Genomic DNA, 21,709 nt, shown 5'->3' on the forward strand with positions numbered 1-21,709 from the left:
CGACAATGAAATACTATTAATTTTAACAGTTTATGAATTTCTGCTTCAAAATAAACATGTGAAGTCCTATTGTTTGTAGAATTTCGAACAACAAAACTTTTTCAAGTTAATGCCCAGCATGTTCACAGCATTATTGTGAGGAAATCCGTTTGGAGTGTTTTATCTTATCTTGAAAAAATATTCAATTAGCAAACTTGAATAAACACAATACATTTTGGAAGCTATTAAACGGTAAATTTATAATATATTTAGTTATCTTATTTGAAAAACTAGTCTATCTGTAATACAATGCTATAACGGTTTATTTTTTATCCGAAGGTGAGGTTAGGTACTATTGTGCTCGTTTTTCTCGTTCCATTGCCAAAATGTACGAAAGAAAAATGCCATAGAAAGTATAGAAACTGAAAAAAATATCGGTTATATGAAAATAGAGTTATCTTAATGCACGTGGCGCAAAGGGCGCGACCGTTGTATTCTCGGCACTCCGCCATAAATGAGCCGTGATATTCGCAGGACGACGAGTTGCCCCGGGCTAATACAGACTGATGGATGAAGATAGCTGTGACAGGGTAGCGGAATCGATGAAGAGAAAATTTAATTGTTCCGCTGTCAAATCGGGATGCCATACTGGCCTTAGAATAATATATACAAAAAACAGCAAAGCTGACTGTAAATATGCTGATAAATCTTGTTTTACTGTTATAAATGCTGTGTGTACGCTTTATGCGTAATATAATAATCATACGCAAAGACATAATAAATCGAATCACTTATTTTTTGAAATTGTCATTTCATGTTACTCATAAATAATTTTAGCATATATTCCAGGAAATATTTGAGATTAAGGCCACATTAGAATTGAAGTTATTTACGTATGGAATTCGTGGTCATGACTCATGAATAATAGCCTGTGTTTTTGCCTGTATTTCTCTTAGACTCGATGATGCTTTCAAGATGAATTGAAGCACTTCAATGCGACCTTTCATCCATTCTCGTTTCCAACGATGTTGCATAATAGTTTACATTTTGTCGCACTTTGTTTATCAATATGTCGTCTATTCAAAATAAATAAAAGGCTGTGTTAAAAGTGTGATATTACCTGGTTAGGTTTTTCCAAGTTCATCATTTTTGTTTATTTGTTTGGAACAAAAGTGGAGACAAAATAAACCCGATTTGTGATGTTTTGCCTGTCATTTGACAAAGAAATTTCAATTTGAAAAATAAACACTCTGTGACACTATTGTAAATAATATGTGAGTTCTTAACCGTTGATTATTTTGGTTACATCACAACAGGAACAAAATGAGTGTAGGTTTAGCTTGTTGTTTACATGTAACTTTGTTTCTGGCCTGCTCAAACAAACCACAGTTAGTTAATTTTGTTTGCATGTTCAAATAAATCTCCATGTTACACATATATAAATAAACAAGTTAGAATTAATTATAGGCAGCACTATACACAAACAAATGTATAAACTTTCTTTGCGTAATGAATCCGTCCCAAGGAATCCCAATGTTTCCGTAGCCATATCAGCAAACTTTTTTAGTTAGCACGAATAGCATCTTAGCATTTAGGGGTGTTATTTTTTTGAAGGGCAACAATCGCTCTGTTTCAACGAAGTTTACCTAATTTTCCTTGCGCCGAGATGTTTCTTAATTGCCTTAACATTAGATCAATGTAATATCAGACTTGGCAATAGCATTGGAACACATATTTTGTCTGAATAAAAATACACGTCTCTCTCTGAACACAATATTCCTATCGGCTGCCTAATTAAAGACATTCGTAAAAAGTTGTCGTCAGTCAACTTTGCATTTCGAGGTATAAAATTTGTGTATGCTTTCTGAATAATAATTACTTTCGTCATTTATCACAAAAATTACCAACCGCAGTTTTTAATTTCCACAGCATACGAAAGTGCGCTTGAGGTTTCCTGGACGGCTTTGTCAGCAAACAAGAATTGTTTTTTTAATCAAAAACTAATTCAGGATGACAGATTACAATTTTTATCAGAACAAAAATCAGCGTGGTAATTGAACTTCCATGCTGCGCATAGCGATGGAAAAAGCTTCAGATGCAGAAAGTTTTGAGGTAAGCACTATTAAAAATTTCATACCTTTCATGCTATAAAGGTTTTAAAGATTTTCATGCATTAAGTATACAAATTGATATGCAAAATTCGACAACAGAAATAGCTGATAATTTGAGAAATACCTTATTTTAGAAAGAGTTGATCGAAAATAAGCTTTGTTCACTTTGGAATATTTTGGTTTATTTTATTTGAAAAATTAATTTTTCATTTTTGCATAAATATTTATTTGCAAATGAGGTCGGCATTCCACGATCCCATACTTCTTTACTCCAAATCAAGATGCTCCATATTTGCTACTAAAATGTCCAGAGGTAAAAAGCTTTAAAGCATAGACGTATTTTGATAGATAACTTCCAAGCCACGTTAAAAATGAAAAAAAAATAAGAGATATAAAATGGTAAAATTTCTTTAGTTAATGTAATATGATGATAAAATATATTTTCTACAATATTTTCAAAAGCTAGATTCATAAAAGCGAACAACAGGGTTCCATGGATCTTAATTTAAATCTAGAGGATAACATTTTTTAGAGATAACAAGTTTTTAAGTGAATTTAAAGTCTAGGATATTCTCGGCACCGAATTTCAATCCATAAATTAGAATGAATGAGTCATTTTTTTATGAAGCTACAATGCCAAAATTGCTGAATGGAAACGATTAAAAAGTCAGCCATTTTTAGGTATCATAGATTCGATTTTAGATAAGATATTTCTTGAGTCAAAATAGTTACATGGGTGGTGGTCTCGTTCGGAATAAATATTGCCAAAAAGTTAATTTTAATACTTAAAAACTCATAATATAAGCAAATAAACAAATACTTAAATTCCCACATCATCTTAATGGGTTGGGAGCATGTTAGAGAACGTTTAGGTATTTAATCAATTCAAATCATTATTGAAGTTTGTACAGTAGGATAAACAATTAAATAAATAAACAATATTAGACAAAGCTTCGAATTCGACAAAGTAATCTGTGAGATTATCATATTTTCATCACACTGATTATGACACGGTAACAATGTGACAAACAAAATATCAGTAACGCGAAAAATTTGCATTTAATTGGGTATTGGATGACTTGGTATAATAGCCGAATATTTGCTATATTTCCAACTTGTAGGCCATCTTGCTATAACTTGCTGGTTTTGTTCTGGGTACAATAATGTTTGACTTTCGATTACACATTTCTCTATATTTTGGTATAAATAAACAAATTATTTTCGCTGATATATATCTTATATTTTAGATAGATTAGGTACAAACTTAAAGAGAAAATACAACCTACTGAAGTTATCGTGTTATCAAGGCTTTTTTTGAGACTATAGATGCTGAACTTATTAAAGTATTACATAGTCTTTTGACATATCAAAAAAGTCTGTTGAGTTGGTCATATCTAACTCAGTATCAAACTCCGCACTAACAGACACTGACACACTGAAAGTTAAGAATTCTGCTGAAAATTCAGTGTACAATACTGCAATGACTGTACAGAAGTAGGGTTCGGAGATATCGGGTTGTTTAGAGACCTCATAGGTATTTTTCTCATATGAAATGCATTTGTTTATTTCGTCTTTTTCGTGAACCCGCCTATGGTTTGCATGTTGTATACAAACATCTATAATCTATTTGACGCCTAAATAGACGTGATATATTATTTTATATGTATGACGATCTTAATAATTTTAAGGTCGTGAACTCACCAAAGGCCTAATGTTGAAAAAATTGATATTATGCCCACTAATATTCCAGACTTTTCCGATATGGTGTAAATTAAAAATAGATTGGCAGACAAGAAATTATCGAAATCATAAATTCTCAAGAATTTTTCCTGTATAGAATGTTTATATATTTATATAACGTTGCCACGCGTCAAATCAGGACATGGTTTTTGAATTCCGCTAATGTGTAACAATCACGCGGTGAGGAAAAAAATTTAGCAATGCAGGATAATTAAATTATTATTGCTTCAAACTTGTTGGTTTACGGTTTTTATTTCAATTCAGGGAAATCTAAAAATAACGATAAAATATTGCCATCCTGTCATTTCCTTGAAAATTAAGTAACTTTGTTTTGCAAAAATAATAATTCAGATAAAATGTAGGTACAAGTCATAAAACGCACAAAATCGGAAGCACCACAATCATCAATAGTCGTAAATATTTCCGATCCAGAAATAAGCGCCAAATAATATTGTTTATTTATATTTGAATCGTCAGCGCTAAATAGGACAATGATACGGACGTCACAAGACAATGAATGAGCGGAGATTACCTCGACTGAAACTTTCCAAACTGTGAATAGAAATTGACTTTATCCAAACAAATTTCTCCGACGAGAGTAAAACAATTATCCGGGTTTTCTTTTTTCTAAATCCAATCAGCCAGTAATTATCACACAATTTTCACCTTCATTGTCATACGCAACAAGAAAAATGTACACTGCAACCTAGTTTTCATTTTAATAGATGGTATAAGTTAGGTATATATTTTTCAAAAGATTCAGCATTTTAAATTATCGCCGAGACAAAATCCGGTATATATAAATCACTGAGCCGCAAGATGGCGATATAGTTCATATCTTGTTTTATGTCTTTTCACCAAAATTGGACTTTACCTATTATTGTTTTCTGGTACTTCCTTTGCCTGAATCAATTTTTTTTATATAGAAAACCTTTAAGCATGTAGCAATTAGCCTTGTCACGGATTCAGATAATTTATCATTGCAGAGTGACAGGCCGGCCACCCCGACAAGCCGCCGGCGCTCGATATATTTCGAATAATGATAAACAATAGGGATTATCTTCACCAGGTCGCATTACCGACGTCGAGTCGTCCCAATCGGTACACGTCACGCCTTTGCTGTTAAAAAGCACGTCAACGTCCTAAATTTCACAGTAATTATATCTTGTAGCTGAAGCGCGGGATGCGAAATATCCCGACCGAATATAATCAATAAATACAGATCGAATGTATTGCCCGTTCTATCTATGGTCATGTACACTGTCATATATACATACCAAGAAAAAAATCGCCCAACTAAAATAATATGTGGACGAATTTTTGAAATATTTATTCCAGTCGGACATTGATTCTGGACTGGTATGCACCGCGATGTAAAAACAACTCACATCTGCAACAGATCAGCGATTATTTAAAAAATGTTGTTCAATGACAAAAATATCACGATTGGTAAACAATAACTTTTGTATTTGAATATTTCATTTAAACTTACTTATAAGTTATCAAAATTAAATATTCAAAAAGTTAATTTTATTCTCTGAACAACAATATTATATGCATTTATAATTTGAATAAGATAATGAAACGTTTATAGAAATTTTGAGATATATAACATAAATCGTATAAATATAGAATTTATAATTTTCTACCAATCACTGATTTAAAAATATTTTATTCAATAAGTTACAACCATAGAGACAGTTTGATCAAACATACAAACGCTTGTATGTTATTTTACAGCCTATTTGAAAATATGAAAATTTGTTTTCAAGTGTATCCGGAGAAAAAGTCCTCATCAATTGAGTTTTTCGTTTAAAATATTAATAAGTCCCGCGTAACGTACCATCAGATAAACATGCGCGGGTCTCATCCATTCAACGCGCAATGGGGACAAGTGTTGTAAAAGATGAATGAGAAATTTTAAATGTGTATTACGAACACGGAGTATATCGAAACACAGAGTAAAAAATTCGTATGAATGAACCACATTCGAATGCTTAAACATCAGCAAATACCTATGATAGAAAGCAAACCCAGACGATTTTTGCAAATTTTCTATAGCTTTTACTTGATTATGGAAAAAAATCCTAAACGTTGCTCGCACTGTTACACGATAATTTAGTATAATAAATTATCCAAGTAAGTTGATTGAAAACCATGAAAAAATATTCTATTCCAGAAAAGGTTTTAAACTTTTTTCCTAGCAGCCAAATTATCCGTTGCTTGTTACAATGTTTTTGGTTTTGGTTCTTGTCCAAAAATTCCATCTAAATTCGAAGGACATTGTAAATTTATTATGACACAAATTTGAATACTACATTATTTTATTTGGAAAATTTTATATTCAAAATAAAAACTTGCTTTCCGAATCAAAGTTTTGTTTCCTTACTTTTTGATATTTTTTCTCTCATTTATATCTTTTATCGAAATCAAATCGGAAATCTCGAAAGTTATTTCGGTAAAATCAATCCTCAATAAGTCGGATAGGATGATACTGTAGTTTCCTTTTTAACTGTCATTAGCACCTCGAAAAATTAGGTTCCGACGTCGGAAATCGTTAGGAAAAATATTTTCGTAAATTGGAACAAACATCCCAATTAGTATTAATTATCGCCGCTGATAAAAACCTGGCATAATCCAAACCGCTGGGTGTTTAGGCGTCGTTGAGGTACCAATTAAATTTAATCGCAAAAAAGTTATTGTTTCCTAACCAACGATTCGATCTTATCAATATGGAACTGGCGATTAGGGAATACAATCGTCTAACTCAACATACTAGACAGTTTATAAACTTCTCAATTACAATTGTTTTGCGTATCAACCTATACCATATAGCCCACACGGAAAATTTGTTTACTAAAATCACCGACAAACACGTAAAAATATTTTTATTTAATTGTACATGGAATGAACTAGTTATGGCATATCATGTTTTGAGTGAGACAGGATTATTGAGTCCAACATAATTGACTGAGTCGATAATTTCCTCCCGGAAGATTTAGACAAAATGGCGACTTTTCATACCGGCAGCTGTCTGCGCACGTCTTCTTGGAATAAAAGTGTCGCAATTTGAAAATGGTTTCTTTTGTATTATAATTCTTATCATCATTGATAAGTTGTAGTTTTCAATGCACAGAAACCAGTATTCAAATAATTTGACTTCATTTAATACACCTTATTCTTACAATATGATGTAATTTGTTTAACGCTACTTTGATTGTTTGTGCGAATGATAAATAATAAACCATTCCCTAGTAAAGTCAAATGCCTTTCTTCCGTCGAAGAAATCGGAGATCAAAATCTATGTCGCTTTGGACCCAGTAGACATATTTCTATTTGTTTACACTAAAAACACAATTTTGAATATGTCGACTTCATGCCCAAACATGGCTGGTAGGGCAGATTGATATTTTGGGTTAAACTTGAAATTAATTTGTTATGTGTCGAATTACCAGTTAACATCATTCCATTACTCTTGGGAGTTCGCTGACATTATTATATGGATTTTCAAAGTTGAATAAAATTTAATCACAAATTATGTAACACTATTCGTTGTCTTTTTGTAATTAACAATTTTGGATAAATCATGGGTACATATATATATACTCATGGGTCACAGCATAGTTATTATGAAAGACACCTCTAAGATATTTCACTCTTGCGAATATCCGCATTTTTTACCCTCAAACATTAATTCAATTTGATATTTACGAGACTCGGTAATAAACGCGCAGTTCAAGTCATTCCTCAACGCAAGATTGTAGTAAATTATCAAGTTCAACCTACGGTCGGAATCGTAAACACCAGTTCAGTTTAAGTTGCAGTATTCTAATTGAAATATTTTCCATCACACTTTGATAAAATGTCTAAAAAATTTATCACATATTTTCCGAATAAACGGTTTGAAGTTCTATAACTTTATATATAAGTATCAAAAGTTTAAAAGTGTAGTAGTGTAGTACATAGTAGTGCAATTCCGGAATACAATTTGAAACAGCAAAATATCTGAATACAAAATGGCGTAATATTATTCTAACCCAGAAGCTCTTGAGGAATACTATTTGTTTTATCTTAAACCTCGTTGTGGTTAGCTATGCATGTATTGCAAACTTGAGGGAAGTTGCCGTAAACATCGATAAGAGCTCAGGTTTTCAATAATGTATAACTAAATCTTCGTATTTTGTATTGGAAAGATATAAAAAATCTTTATCAGTATCTTTTAGTTTTGGCATATTTGAAATGTAACCACGGATAAAGTAGCGTTTTTCACTTCGAGAACAAATGAATAAGTGAAAAACAGACTATAGTGAGATTCCGTTTACTGAAATGTTGAAAGAAATAAAATCAAGCAAATTGTTCTACAGGCGAACGCGAATCTCTGATTTTGCATACAGCGTACAATTTCGTAGTAATTATATCACCCGTTTATGAACTTGCTTAACGCAGCGATTGAAGGCATCATAAAGTTTTATATTTATTTTTGTAGTGCTATCATGGTGAATGAAACAACGTGTTTAGCTTAATTTTCATTACCGCGAATTTGTTTATGCGATATACCGTTAGTGGAAATGTTTACATTTAAATAGCAACTAAATTTTATTTAATATTGAAATTATATTTCGCGATAACAACGGATAGGATACATTGTTTATTTATATATAGAAACAAGTAACGTAACTGCTTCATTTAGCAAATTTTGTTGATGTTAACTGGTTTGAGGTGTGTCTTCATTTCTTGTTTTCTTCCCACTTTGATAAATTAAAAAAACCTTAATGAATAGCGAATCCCGGTTCGATGCAAAAAGCTTTCTTCGATATTTTGCATTTTGACGCTCATGCATATAATAAGCGCGTTCGATTGTTAATAGCTATAATTTAGAGAGCAACGAATGATCCTGCTAAAACTTTTTTGTGTAGCGAAGTCGAGCGCTTTCATTTTTTCTCGATCGAGAAGCGTTGTACGCCTGTGTCTACGGCTAAGAACTTTCGAGTACTCGCTCTGGGTTGTCGTTAGAATAGCAGCTTATTTTTCTCTTCCGACTTGATGAATTTGCTATGAAACATTATGCTGTAACAAAGTGAATGAGTTTTCAATTTATTAAGAAATAGAAATCCTAAAGATGAGCTAGAACACATAATTGCAATTTAGTTTGAAAAACTAGTTCGGTTCATTTGAACTGAATATTTACGGTTGTAAGTCGAGCACGTTTTACAAGTTTACATTATTTGATGTAAGATAAGAGTGCGTTCGCATATATTATCGCCAGGTTACAGAAAAAGAGATGATTCGAGACTTTGTAGAATTGTAAAAAGAGGAGAAACACATATGACAAATAGGAAATTTTAGTTTTTCAACTAAATCTTGTTCATTCAATATTTATAACTGTTTATTAGGTCGGCTTCCTATCGTATCCCTAATTCATTTTAACCTCTGATTACGTTTTGTTTCTATTTATTAAGTAATATTTCAGTTTTTACTTACCATGTGTAAATTGTTGATGCGGATTACTCGTTTTATGGGAAACTTATATTAAATTATATTTTTAACAGGAATAATTGTAATCTTTTTGGAATCTGTTTATATTCTGAAATGCAAATCAAAGGGTAACAGACAAAATTACAAACCGTTCGATACACTGACAACATACTATTTATAAATATTATCACAATTATATTTTCGATTCTGCGTGAGAAGTTTACGCCTTTGTTGAATAAATACAACGTCTTAGAATGGAGGCGAGTAGTTGTCGAAATTCGTCGGTCAGCGTCATGAGTCCAAATTCAAGCGATGGACATTTGTTGACCAGTCCACATCCAATGTCACTCGCGAGGCCGATGCAACACCACTCTCCTCATTCGACATCGCAACATCGTCTTTCGCTATCAATTCCTCCTCATCCCGGAATGTTACAACCAAGTCCAGATGGTTATCTTCAGGGAGGGCATTTGCTACCGCATCAACAAATTTCACCAGGATCTCAAAATGCCGGTGCCGCTCATCATCAGCCTTTGCAACTAAGTCACTCCCATGATCCGATGCATTCTCACCACGCCATGCAATATCACCAACACGCACAGCATCAACATTTACAACGTTCTCGTTCCCTACATCCTGTTTCTGCATCTCAACAACTTGCATCTTTGGCTCCTGGATTGGATATGTCATCAAGACCGAATAGCAGAGAAGCTCCGAGCTCATCGCCTCAAATGCGCTCCCATAATCATGATGAAAATAGTTTAGAGCCTCCCATGGCACATCAGCATCCATCCCCTACTTCAGAAAGGAATCTACATACTTTATCGGACACAACAGATGACAGCAATATTAACAATAACAACAGTACTAAACTAAACTCAGAGCAAGATCAAAACACCGACGGAATTGTTAACGCATCCATGAACGGATCTGAAACATCAACATCGACTGAGGAAGATGGAAGTGACGGTGGCGCTACTGTAGCAACAAAGAAAGGTGGTACAGCCAATGCAAATCCTGCTCATAGAAGACCAGAGAAACCACCATATTCCTATATTGCTCTCATCGTAATGGCGATACAAAGCTCAACAACGAAAAAACTTACTCTGAGCGAAATTTATCATTTTCTACAAAGTCGATTTGAATTTTTCCGAGGTTCGTATCAAGGTTGGAAAAATTCCGTTAGACATAATTTGTCTCTGAACGAATGTTTTATCAAATTACCAAAGGGTCTGGGGCGACCAGGTAAAGGACATTTCTGGACTATTGATCCAGCTAGTGAATTTATGTTTGAAGAAGGATCTTTCAGACGCAGACCCCGTGGATTTCGGCGCAAATGTCAGGCATTGAAGCCATATGGTATTTTCGGCGGTGCACCTGGACTTATGGGACCACAAGGTTATCCTCCACATGAAATGTTTGGTGCTGCAGCGTCGCTTCAGCATTCAGCAATGCCTCCGCCTCGCCACCAGGCTAATTTGATGGGCTTCGATCCACAAGGAATGAACTTTTTGAATGGGGCCGCCGCTGCTGCTGCGGCTGCCGCTTCAAACGGTATGTCGAGCCCTACATCCCCCAATCATTCAGTCACACCGAAGTTACCACCAACTCCACATTCCCCAAATGGAGCCTTGAATGCCCATTACACAACCTGTCCCAACACTGGTGCTTCGCAAATTTCACCATCGGCAGCCGCCAGCATGGCCGCGGCACACAACCACCATTATTCAGCTTCTATGTTTAACTGGCCGGGCGCAGGAAGTCACGCTGCCGGAGGATACATGCGACATGGACCGCCATCGGCAGGATCTCCAACCGATCATCAATCTCCCCACCTCATGAACGGCGTTCCATCTGCAGCATCAAGAATGGACTATCATTCGTTGTATGCCTCTGCTCGAGAAAATCATCTTTCATATGAAGGTATGTTATTATAGTATTACTTTTGCATAGAAATTTCATTTGACAGGAAAAGATAAACTAAAGTATTTTTATCGCATACAAAATATAAACTGGAAAACATTCAAAAACCTTACTTGCATTAGAATAAAAATAAACAGCGTAAAAATAATGATGAAATAAGCATGATATACTCCATATTTTCCTATTAGCTCCCAACTGGTTGTTTATTCAAACTTGATTCAAATGTCGCATCCATAGCTATCCTACCCCCAATCTCCTAATCCGTTATTGTCTCTTTATTATCATAAATTTTCAAGTGTTTTTAAAATGCGCAGGAAATATTAGTAGTCACTTATACTTGACTTGAAGCCTAATCTGCTATTAAGAAAGCCTGCGTGGGTATTTCATCTTCGGAATATTGTCTTCTGTTTCTTTGTTTTTAGTCGCGAACATCTGGATTTAAATTTAGTTTATTTTTGTTATGCTCATGCACTTATGTTCGTATTTGCCAGTTTGACTTACTTAAAAACCCAATAATGATTTAATCAATAAAAAGATCACTATGTATGATATTATAATGAGTAAAATGCTGTTAGTTGAAGACGGTATGGTAATAGAAGATATCAAGATTATTTCAAAATATATTTCGTCGATTAAAGAAATGATTCAGATAACACCGAATTCCTAATAGCATCATAACTAATAATAATATTTTTGATGAAGTTTAATTGGTATTGTTCAATTATCGTCAAATTTTATCACTTTTGTCCCGAAAGATGTTGTCGTTCCATTTCATCATAATTTGTATCAGATTGTTAGCTTTTTAACCGGACATGATTCACTGCGGTTGAATTTAACAACGGATTCAACTGTCATATTATCAATAGGTTACTTCTAAATCTTCACTTAAATATGACGATTTGATAACATAACAGTCAAAATTATTTGTATCAATAAGTGTCTCACTGGGTGATCCTATTAAAATACTACTCTTCTCGTGATAGCCCACTAACCGTTGGCTCATTATTTTAAAAAATGAAGCAATTTAAAATTCGTCGAGTTTCAATATTTTTTTAAATTCTCAGTTTGTCACCTTAACCTGTTATTATATAATTTGTCTAAATAATTGTTAATCTTTCGCCACAAAAAATTTGTCGTGATATGAGTAATAATCGGACATATGAGTTTTTTCACTTTAAATTTTGTCACGGGCGTGACGTAATTACAAAGAAATACCTCGAATCATAATGGAACAAATTTGCCTAAACTTTGGGAATTTTGGAAATACCTTAATATTTATTTTTCGTGACTATTAGCCGAGTTTATTTCATACGTACAATAATTGTCCCAATGTAATTTGATATAGAGGTGTTGCCAGCATTTTCGGTTCTGCATTTTAATAATGTCGCCTGTCGCATTAGAGTTGCCCTTTACCATACGCGGTAATTATATGAGAATACGGCCATAAAATCGCTAATTTTGTCGAAATTAATTATAACAATGCAAGATAATTGGCGCGTGATCGGGAGTTGTCACAAATGAATATTATTACGAATCAAATTTGAAACTTGTTAATTTCAAATAACGTGCATATCAACTTTAATAATGAGCAATATGCGAGTGGAAAATTGGATTGAATTTCGTAAATTACGTCCGCAAAAGACGCATACGTGTGTGTGAAGAAAACTAATTTAATAATCATTTAGTTATTTGGGTTGCTACCTTGCAACATTAACCCTGAAAATTACCACAAATTAGAGAATTCACACATTTTCTTCCTAATTTGTTTTGATACCCTCAGGTATTTTTATAAATAGGTAATTATAGCGAATTGTTAGAACAGTGTTGTTTTCCATTACTGTCTCAGTTGCGATTCAACAAGCACATTGGATAAGCACAATAAAAATTAAAAACTGATTGCATATAATGAAGTGGAATCAAACCAAGGATTTTTATATCTAAAATGTCTCAGGACGCAACTAATGAAATGGTGAAATAGATTCATCGTAATTTTTTGACATAAAAATCAACTTTGCCATTTCAGACAGCCTTTTAAAAATAACCTCCAATATGGCATTATTTGATAGTCCCTTATTATAATTCTATGGCAATATTATTCTTGATAAATAATTGAAGAGAAATGCCCAATAAACGCCAATGATAGATCGTATCAAACCTCATTGGAATTGAGTGCAATGCCTTTATGTCAAATATCACCGTCAGACAAGGTGACGCGAAAGCCACCTGCTACACAAGCTGTCTTCAACATTTAAAAAAATAGCTGAATTTATAGTAATGATGCCTGATGAGAATATGTACCAGTTTATGCTACATTTTTAACTGAAAATAAGAAGAAATTTAGAAAATTATGTCCACGATTCGCTATAAAAACATGATACCCTTCTATGAGAATAATATTTTTTCAATTTTTTTTAAGATGAATTTTTACATAGATTAAATTTGCTTCATTTCACTTGGCTTTGACAATTTGATTGAATTGTTTTCAAAATCTTAATTATTGGAATAAAACGCGCAGAGAATCCTTAGAAAATACGGCAATAAATCATAAGATGTCGATAAATGAGTTTGGCTTCAACCTGTGACCCCTCAATCACCACGAAAACAACGTCGTTTATGACGTATGAACTTTCGAAGGATTGTTTTCGACTTAACTTAGTAGGAAATAATTTATAGAAGTTCTAATTGTAAGAACTCAAAGGCTATCGTAAATAAACTTTTTATAAAAGCAGAGTAAATATTTCAACTTTATTTGACTTTTATACACTTTAAATAAGTGAGAGTTAGTTCTTACTCGAACTATGTGAAATTCACGGTTGAGACTATTGTTTGCTGTTTGATAACGTATGTGGTAAAAATGAACCGATGAGGTTGCGTCTCTAATTGAAGCATTTTAGCCAGTAATACATCACCATTTTTATTCTACAACTGATAGAATTTTTATTAAGCCCCGCGGCGACAAATAAAATATGAATTAGTTGATGGAGAGTCTTATCAAGATCCTAAATACTTAGCATGTGAGGTCGCTTATTCATTTTGTTTTGTGGGCACTATGGCAAAAATCAATGATCAAAATGAATAAGGCAGTGTTTCCCGGGGCAATTTAGCCCGTATTTGTGGACGTTTTCGATACCTATCTAATTATAGAACTCAGTTATTTGCTGTTTTAGCGAGATTTTTACCTTGTCGCATTATCTTTGACCGTCAACCGAGGTTATTTTTATAGTCTTTTCTCCATGTAACCCAATTGTCACAACCGTCTCATTATTGCATTTCAAAAGCCAGAATAAACAATAGCTATATCTGGAAAGTACGATATATTTAACGCAACGCCAAGCGATATCAGACGTTTTGCGTCCACATCCGCCATTTTATTTTGGCAAGTCAACGCATCAGCAAAAAAACTGTTTTCCAAATTGACCACCTGAATACGAGTAGGCAACCGTGCCACAATCGAATGCCTTTCATCGAAATTGATAGTGATTGTGAACAGTTTTTCCATGTCCCCATTTCTAAATGGAGAAAAGCATAATCAGTGTCGTCATGGAAGCCACGACGTTTTAGCGTAGTAGAAAAATTGCATATCCTCTCTTTCTCCAATTGTTTATTGATGTGTTTGAATTTTCTATATATATAACGAATCGCTAGGTATTTTGTTATTTTGCGCTATTTTAAGCTATCTTATTTTTCTTCGCCGGTTAATGAAAATCTGCAATAATCGTAACCGCGCTCGTTAAATTTGAGTATATTTTCGGATAAAATCAGTCTGTAATTGCACAGTTAGTTCGAAAATTACACGATTTCCCGTAATCAGGAGACAACACCTCATGTTTTGCCCGAATTAGATAGATAGGAATGTGCAAACGTTTGCACACCGCGAAAGAGAATTTTTTTGCCACGCTTGCTGTTTATATCATTTCAGCAACATATGGGCATTGGACACTCAAGTAAACAGCATTAAAGAAAGTATCCCAAACGTATTGGCATCATTTTACAAACAAAACTGTCGGTTGCTAGCAGTAGGCCGGTGCTGAATAAACAAGCGTGCCGCGGTAACTGGACACTATGCGTGGACATACACATATGTCCATATGTTCTTGCATATACGCCCCATTTTGCCTCCTGTTTAGTTTAGGCCGCTTCTAAACACATTTTTGGTCAAGCTTCACCCATAAAGTGCGTTTATAAAGCTCTTTGTTCAACTTGCTTGGTGAAAAATAATTATTTAATTTTCGTGTGCCCTGGTTAAGTCACCATAAAAATACGGGTTGTGGTAAACTCGTATTCTAATCTTGCTATTTTTGTGTGGAATGTCGCTGCTGACGAGAAAAACAAACCAAAATAGATCTTATTATCTTCTTCCCAGATATTACAATATTTTTAAAAGTTTCATTCAAAAATGACACTATTTTGTCGATAATTTGAGTATGGACTAGTTTTAAAATGACAAGACCATGCAACACATAAATTGATAGAAGTTGATAGATACAAAAAATTGTATATATTCATAATCTAGTCAAAGAAAATTCTTACCCGACAGTACACAAATTAACTTTTTTCTAATTCAGATTCTATTTTACAATTTTTATATATTTCCATTATCTACCCCTGTACATGGCGTTTTGTTGTCATCGCTTTGACCTTATCTATCCGGAATTTTCGATCTACATAGATTCATTTAAATGATAATCTATAAAATACATGACAATACTTGAATTTGGTGAGGTGCTGACAACAGAAACCGCTACAGTAATCTAGAAGACTTGTCAATAATTGAGTTTATCGTTAGATAGGTACAAAATCCTTGGGCAAATTTGAGTATTTTGTACCTAGCTGACAACAACAGTAAATATACACGACATATTGTGATGTTTAAATGCTTAATTTTGAACACAAATTCCATAGCAACAGATTCCTCTGCGCTCGCGCACGCGAAAGTGTCGAAAACTCGACTAAAGTTGATGTTTAACAGAGAATCCACTTCGATAAGATTTCCGGGAAGCTGTCGAAAGATTGTTTCAAAATTCGTTGCGCGACCTAGAATGCAAAAACATGTATATCGCACATCATACTATTATGGAGAAGATCGTTGTAAAATAGCTGTGATACTCGATGTACATAATTTCACTTGAGTTTCAAACTTCTCAACAAAAGATTTTCCTATTTGTACGTGGCATCCCAAAATTACCCAAATCTTTCCAGCATTATACACACAAATGACAACACCTCTTGAATCAGAATAAACAATCGTTTAGTAAATTTGATAATTACTGGTTATCGTGAGTATATTCCTACTAATCTCTTTACTTTCGTTGTAGTCCTGACTCGCAGGTGGAGAAACGAGCTTAGGCGCGTAGTTCAATTGTACCGAAATTATGAACGTCTCCCTCACTCCCCAATTTTTATCGTGATCCGATTGAAAAGGATCATCCTGCTTTATATCGCACAACCTTTGATTCGAGCGGTGTTTTAAAATAACTAGAAACAGAGTATACTTTGAACTTGGTCGCTAAGACGTTTAAAATACACGCGACCTACTTGTATCTGAATTGAGAAGTACTAATTTTCTGATTAATTTTGTATTTGTTGTGTAGTATACCTCTTCATTTTTGTCTTTGATTTTGGCCGATCATTAATATGTCAAAGGTTGTATAATGTTAGAAAACTGGGTATCATTTTTTATACAGTATCATTCCACATATATTGTGTTCATTGACAAATTGACTACTCTAAGGCGTACTTTGGAAAATGAAGTATTACCCTGAAATGTATTTCACTTAGGCAACAATTATTTTCAAATCATGGATATTAAATAATTATCATCACTTTTAGTGAATTATCAAAATTATCTCACACATATGGTCTGAAATTATTACACTTGTTATTCCATTTGTTACAAAATATTGATGCACGATATTTTGTGATGTTTTTGAACTTATATTTGTTGATAAGTATAATTACCAAATTAATCAATATCTTCAGTATCTAATTTAATTGTAGCTTCTGTCGCCTTTCCGGTCTGAGACCAGTAAACGTATATAGTATCACTTAAATAAATTAGTAATATGAAATATTTATATATTTGAATCAATCATATCAAACAGGTGCTTTTCATTAGCATATTGTGAGGAAAATAACGAACGACTGTGTGGAGCCCACCAATGACGAAACCCCAATGCTACGCTCCTATTCTTGTTAGTGATTTCAATCCTGATCCATGAGGGTTTATTGCTCAAATACCCATGAAATGTTTTTGTAGCCCCCGAATCCTTGTGGTGCGGGGGTAAAGTGCTTACGTAGCTTATATACGGCGCCGAAATTACTGAGTTAAAGATCATTGAAAATGGTATGAGAAGAAAAATTGAGGATATAAAATATATATACATATATATTGAGCAAACTCAAATAAAATAAAAACATTTAGATATTTACTCATTGAACAACTTTTTATTTAAACAATCGGTATATTTTATGATAATTATCAGTGAGACCTAAACATGTCGCAAATATTTTACAATTCAGTTTTGTATAATTTTCTTAACATGAAATTTATTGTATATCTAGAATAACCTTATTTCATTCTTGAATTTAGTGAACATGTTTGTTTTGTTTTCGTCAAAAAGTGATAAGCTAATTTGACTCATATTTTCACAACGTATAACGAACTTAAAATAAGGATTATGTTCTGTCCGAAATATGTCCGCTCATATTTTCATCAATTGGAATGTTCCCCAAATTAATGATAAAAATAGCCAGGCAAAATACTTTGTCGACACTTCAAAAGCGCCGGTTCAAAAGCGCAGAAATTTTCCAGGTCAATTAAACATATTGTAACATATAGACACAAAATATTTAAATATTTTCTAAAACGTAATCTTTAAGTTCAGTAAATATACACTAGCAATGTAATTTTCGCCAATTAAGTTTGTTCTTTGTTGTAGGCAAATGCTAGTATATTTACCAAGTTTTTTGAAAGCGATACTGAAAGAGTGGTCAGTCTGAATGAAGTCATACTACGTCGTCGTAACAATATAATTCTTTAATCCTGCGTAATGTAGGACTTTTTGGGGAGCGTCATATCCGTATATAAGCTTTTGGTGAAATATCATCTAGAATAGACGTTTTTAGGGTGTTGTAGACGATTTGATCTTAGTGCCCCAAAAGATTTGATTAAGCCCACAGTTAAAGGCTTAACTGGTAGCTCAAAATTTGGCTTAAAACTGGCCACCCCTGAAATAAAGCCTTTGACTTATTATATGGGAAATTTTACCAGTTACTGTTCACTGAGATTAAAACTAAACCCTGTTATTGAAATAGCAGGTCAAAAATGCTCGTGTGTGGTACTTGATTCTAGTGGTAAAAATTGATTGCTTGAGAAAGTGTGTTGAAATCTGATCAATTCATTGGTTCCTAAAAATTTATCCCGCTCTGTTCACTCCTGGTGTTTGGTTTGTATATTAAAAAACGACATTAGCCAAAGAAGAATTCTAATCTTGCATTGTTTTCGATATGAGATTTTTACACAAGATCGAGAACCCAATCTACTGTACAATTAATTTGAGTGACAACAAAGCATTAGGTGTTTTTGTTATGGTTGTTATGACAACGATTGTGGGCAAAATACACAGGAATAAATTTCGTGATTAAAAGTACAATATAATTTTTGTTTTCGCCGAATTTGACAAAGAAACTTCATCCATTTTGTTTGAGGGATTTTGAAGACTGCGAATGACATAGATGAGTCGCAAATCTGCTTTACTTTCTATTTTCACTGAAATTACAACAACCCATATACGTCATAACATTTTCATTGTCGTATAAAAGCAACACGTACTCTTTAACCGCTGTCCTTCAAGTCACCAACGTAATTTCAAATAAAACTAAAGTGCTACGAATAACGCATGTACAAAACAAAGTTTCCTTAACGCAGCCAATATAAGCCGATTATTTGTCGGATCTCAACAAAGCCGTTACATCTCAACATATCCAGTTGTACGGTACCAGTCTCCCAATGTCGCACTATATTATGGCAACAAGATTTTCGCAATTCTTCCCATCATTTAATGGTTAGTCCGTCCACAATGCAGTTGTATTCATAAGGAGAAACAGGCGTCATATTAAAGCAATTCGGTTCAAATGACTAGAGTTTAGCAATCACTTGTTGCGAATATAATTTTTATTTGGCCAAGTACTGATAATACCTAAAACAAGCAGTTTTATTCGATCACGGCATATTGCAACTACCAATGAAAAATACCTTATTTCATAACATTTAGCTCAACAATTGTTACTGGGGAATGCCTATAAATTTACCTCAAGTGTCAACGCGTGAGCTAAGTTGACAAATCTACTCATTGTGGCATTAAAATAACATTGCACTTTCGAATGCTATTATTTTTAGTGACAATATAACATAAATTAGACCAAATGACAAAATATGACGACAAACTGTTTACATATAAATATCCGGTTGAATTTGTTAATAGACAGGTACAAAATTATAAAGATTTATTTGCGAGTTTTCTTCTGTAACAACTTTTGATTATTACTTTGATGTTTATTAGAAAAAAATTAATATGTCTAACGAAATATTAATATTATCTTTTTATTTGTATTTCAGCGGCACAAGGCATGAAATTTAAGACTGAATTTGACCAGTACGCTATGTCAGACAGGAAACCTCCATATCCCGCCATCACACCGCCACTGTCAGCCGCCGGCTATGCCACTGGTTACTATGACACCAAGACGTGCGCAATGTAAAAAGGTTCAAAGCCGCTGCAAAAAAGCCGTTGTTTCAATTCTACAGAAAGCAACGTTATCAGGACAAGCTCAGGATAAAGCTTGGTGATGGTCTGTTCAAATCAAGTGAATCCTCTCAGAGACATGGTTGAAGCCGAGATGGCATAGAGAATAATTTGTGCTTTTAAAAATACATGCCAGAATGACCGAGCTTTTGCGCTTCATTTAGACATTTTGTTTATAACTTCGCGCAAAGATTTACATGGGAATCGGCGGCGATTCACAAATGTTCACCAAGAGCTGAATTTTCTCCGTTTAACATAAGCAAGCTATTATTACATTGACCAAAACACTGACGCATGGCGCTATCATCTGCGTAAAATTAAACGCGGTATTCTTGATTTCTATCAACAAGGTATTCACAGCTAAATCATAAGAATTGTAATTTTTGCAAAGTCTTTTCAAATAAATGGAAGTGGTCTGTTTCTCGAGATGATGTTTAGCGCCATCTAGAATGCTGCTGTGCAGATAGAGTTATACCTTAACAAGAATAACTAACAATTATAACGCTTGACATAACCAAGCCGAAGATATAATTTGGCTTTTTAAGATTATTCTTTTCCTTATTTTCTTATGTTTATATTTTCTATTTACCAATTATTTTAGTGCAATTGCTCTTCTTTAATTGTCTGTGGTGAGTCGATTGAAGAATTGCCTACAACTACCCAGAGTCAACATCATTGCTTTTATTGTATCTTGAAGCATTCCAAACCAAATCTTAAAAATTCATTTGAAGCTAAACATATCTACTACAAAATATTCAATTTGATTTGTTTTAACTGTTCTGATAATGATTGTAGTCGACTGCAATATCAGCCTATTTTTGGCATAAAACACAATACCCATATATATCCAAGATAGTTTGTAAAATGACTGTTACAAAATGAGTAATATTTAAAACTACTTGTGTAATAACGGTATTCCTCGGAATCTTGTAGATTTTATATTAACAAATTGAAGATAGAATTTATGTTTTCATTTTGCATTGTTGAAAATAGTAAAAAGATTTTCAATGAATAAAATACCCATCATGAATAAAGCGCCATTTCGTTCCGATAACAATACCATTACAAAACTTTCATGGTGCCTGAATTTATTTTAAGTTTCAAAGTTTCTCACCGCTTATTGTGGTGCCTCACTCTGTCGATATCAGTTTTAAAAATATCGTTTACCTACCGTACTGCCTTTTGATTTATATTTGTTTCCTTTGAGTGTTAAATCGAGAATAATAAATTTCCTACTGAGCACAAAGGTGTCTTCATTACATTGGTTAAAATGAGTGAGAAACAACGTATAAAGGAGAAATTTCAGAGATTCGTATTTATTTATTTTTATAGAAATATAAAATAAGTTTGCAAATTTCATATTGCAAAGAGAAATGCACAAACGCGGGAAGGTCACGAAAATCAAATCACCACAAGGTAGTGCAATTTTTCAAAATAAGGTTTTGTTGAAGCCGACTCACCAGAAAGATATTGAAAAAAAGATGTCTTAAGGGCGGTATTTTCACCTATCAATACTAAGAAATTGAAAGCTATTAGTTCAGTAATTGAAAGCAATTTTATATCCAAAAAACAATAACAATTTTGGAAATGATCGATAGACCCAATTCAATTTACTTATTATTGGGCATATATATTTTCTTACGAATTTCTAACTGGATAATGTTGTTAAGTTAGTAA

General features: G+C 33.4%; 1 protein-coding gene across 1 annotated transcript; it reads left to right on the plus strand.

Moving 5' to 3' along the window:
* Positions 1–9,368: 9,368 nt before the first annotated feature.
* On the plus strand, positions 9,369–21,278 carry LOC120340621 (uncharacterized). Its single transcript, XM_039408925.2, has 2 exons — positions 9,369–11,228; positions 19,846–21,278. The coding sequence occupies exons 1-2, from the start codon at positions 9,560–9,562 to the stop codon at positions 19,986–19,988; spliced, it is 1,812 nt and encodes a 603-aa protein (XP_039264859.2). The 5' UTR covers positions 9,369–9,559; the 3' UTR covers positions 19,989–21,278.
* The last annotated feature ends 431 nt before the right edge of the window (positions 21,279–21,709 follow it).

The sequence above is a fragment of the Styela clava genome, chromosome 14 (genome assembly GCF_964204865.1).
Source record: "Styela clava chromosome 14, kaStyClav1.hap1.2, whole genome shotgun sequence".
Taxonomy (NCBI): Eukaryota; Metazoa; Chordata; class Ascidiacea; order Stolidobranchia; family Styelidae; genus Styela; species Styela clava.

Coding starts and splice junctions, on each gene's coding strand:
- LOC120340621 (XM_039408925.2), top strand. CDS start 9,560: ATGGAGGCGAGTAGTTGTCGAAATTCGTCGGTCAGCGTCATGAGTCCA. Junction 11,229..19,845: donor AAATCATCTTTCATATGAAG/GTATGTTATTAT, acceptor TTTGTATTTCAG/CGGCACAAGGCATGAAATTT.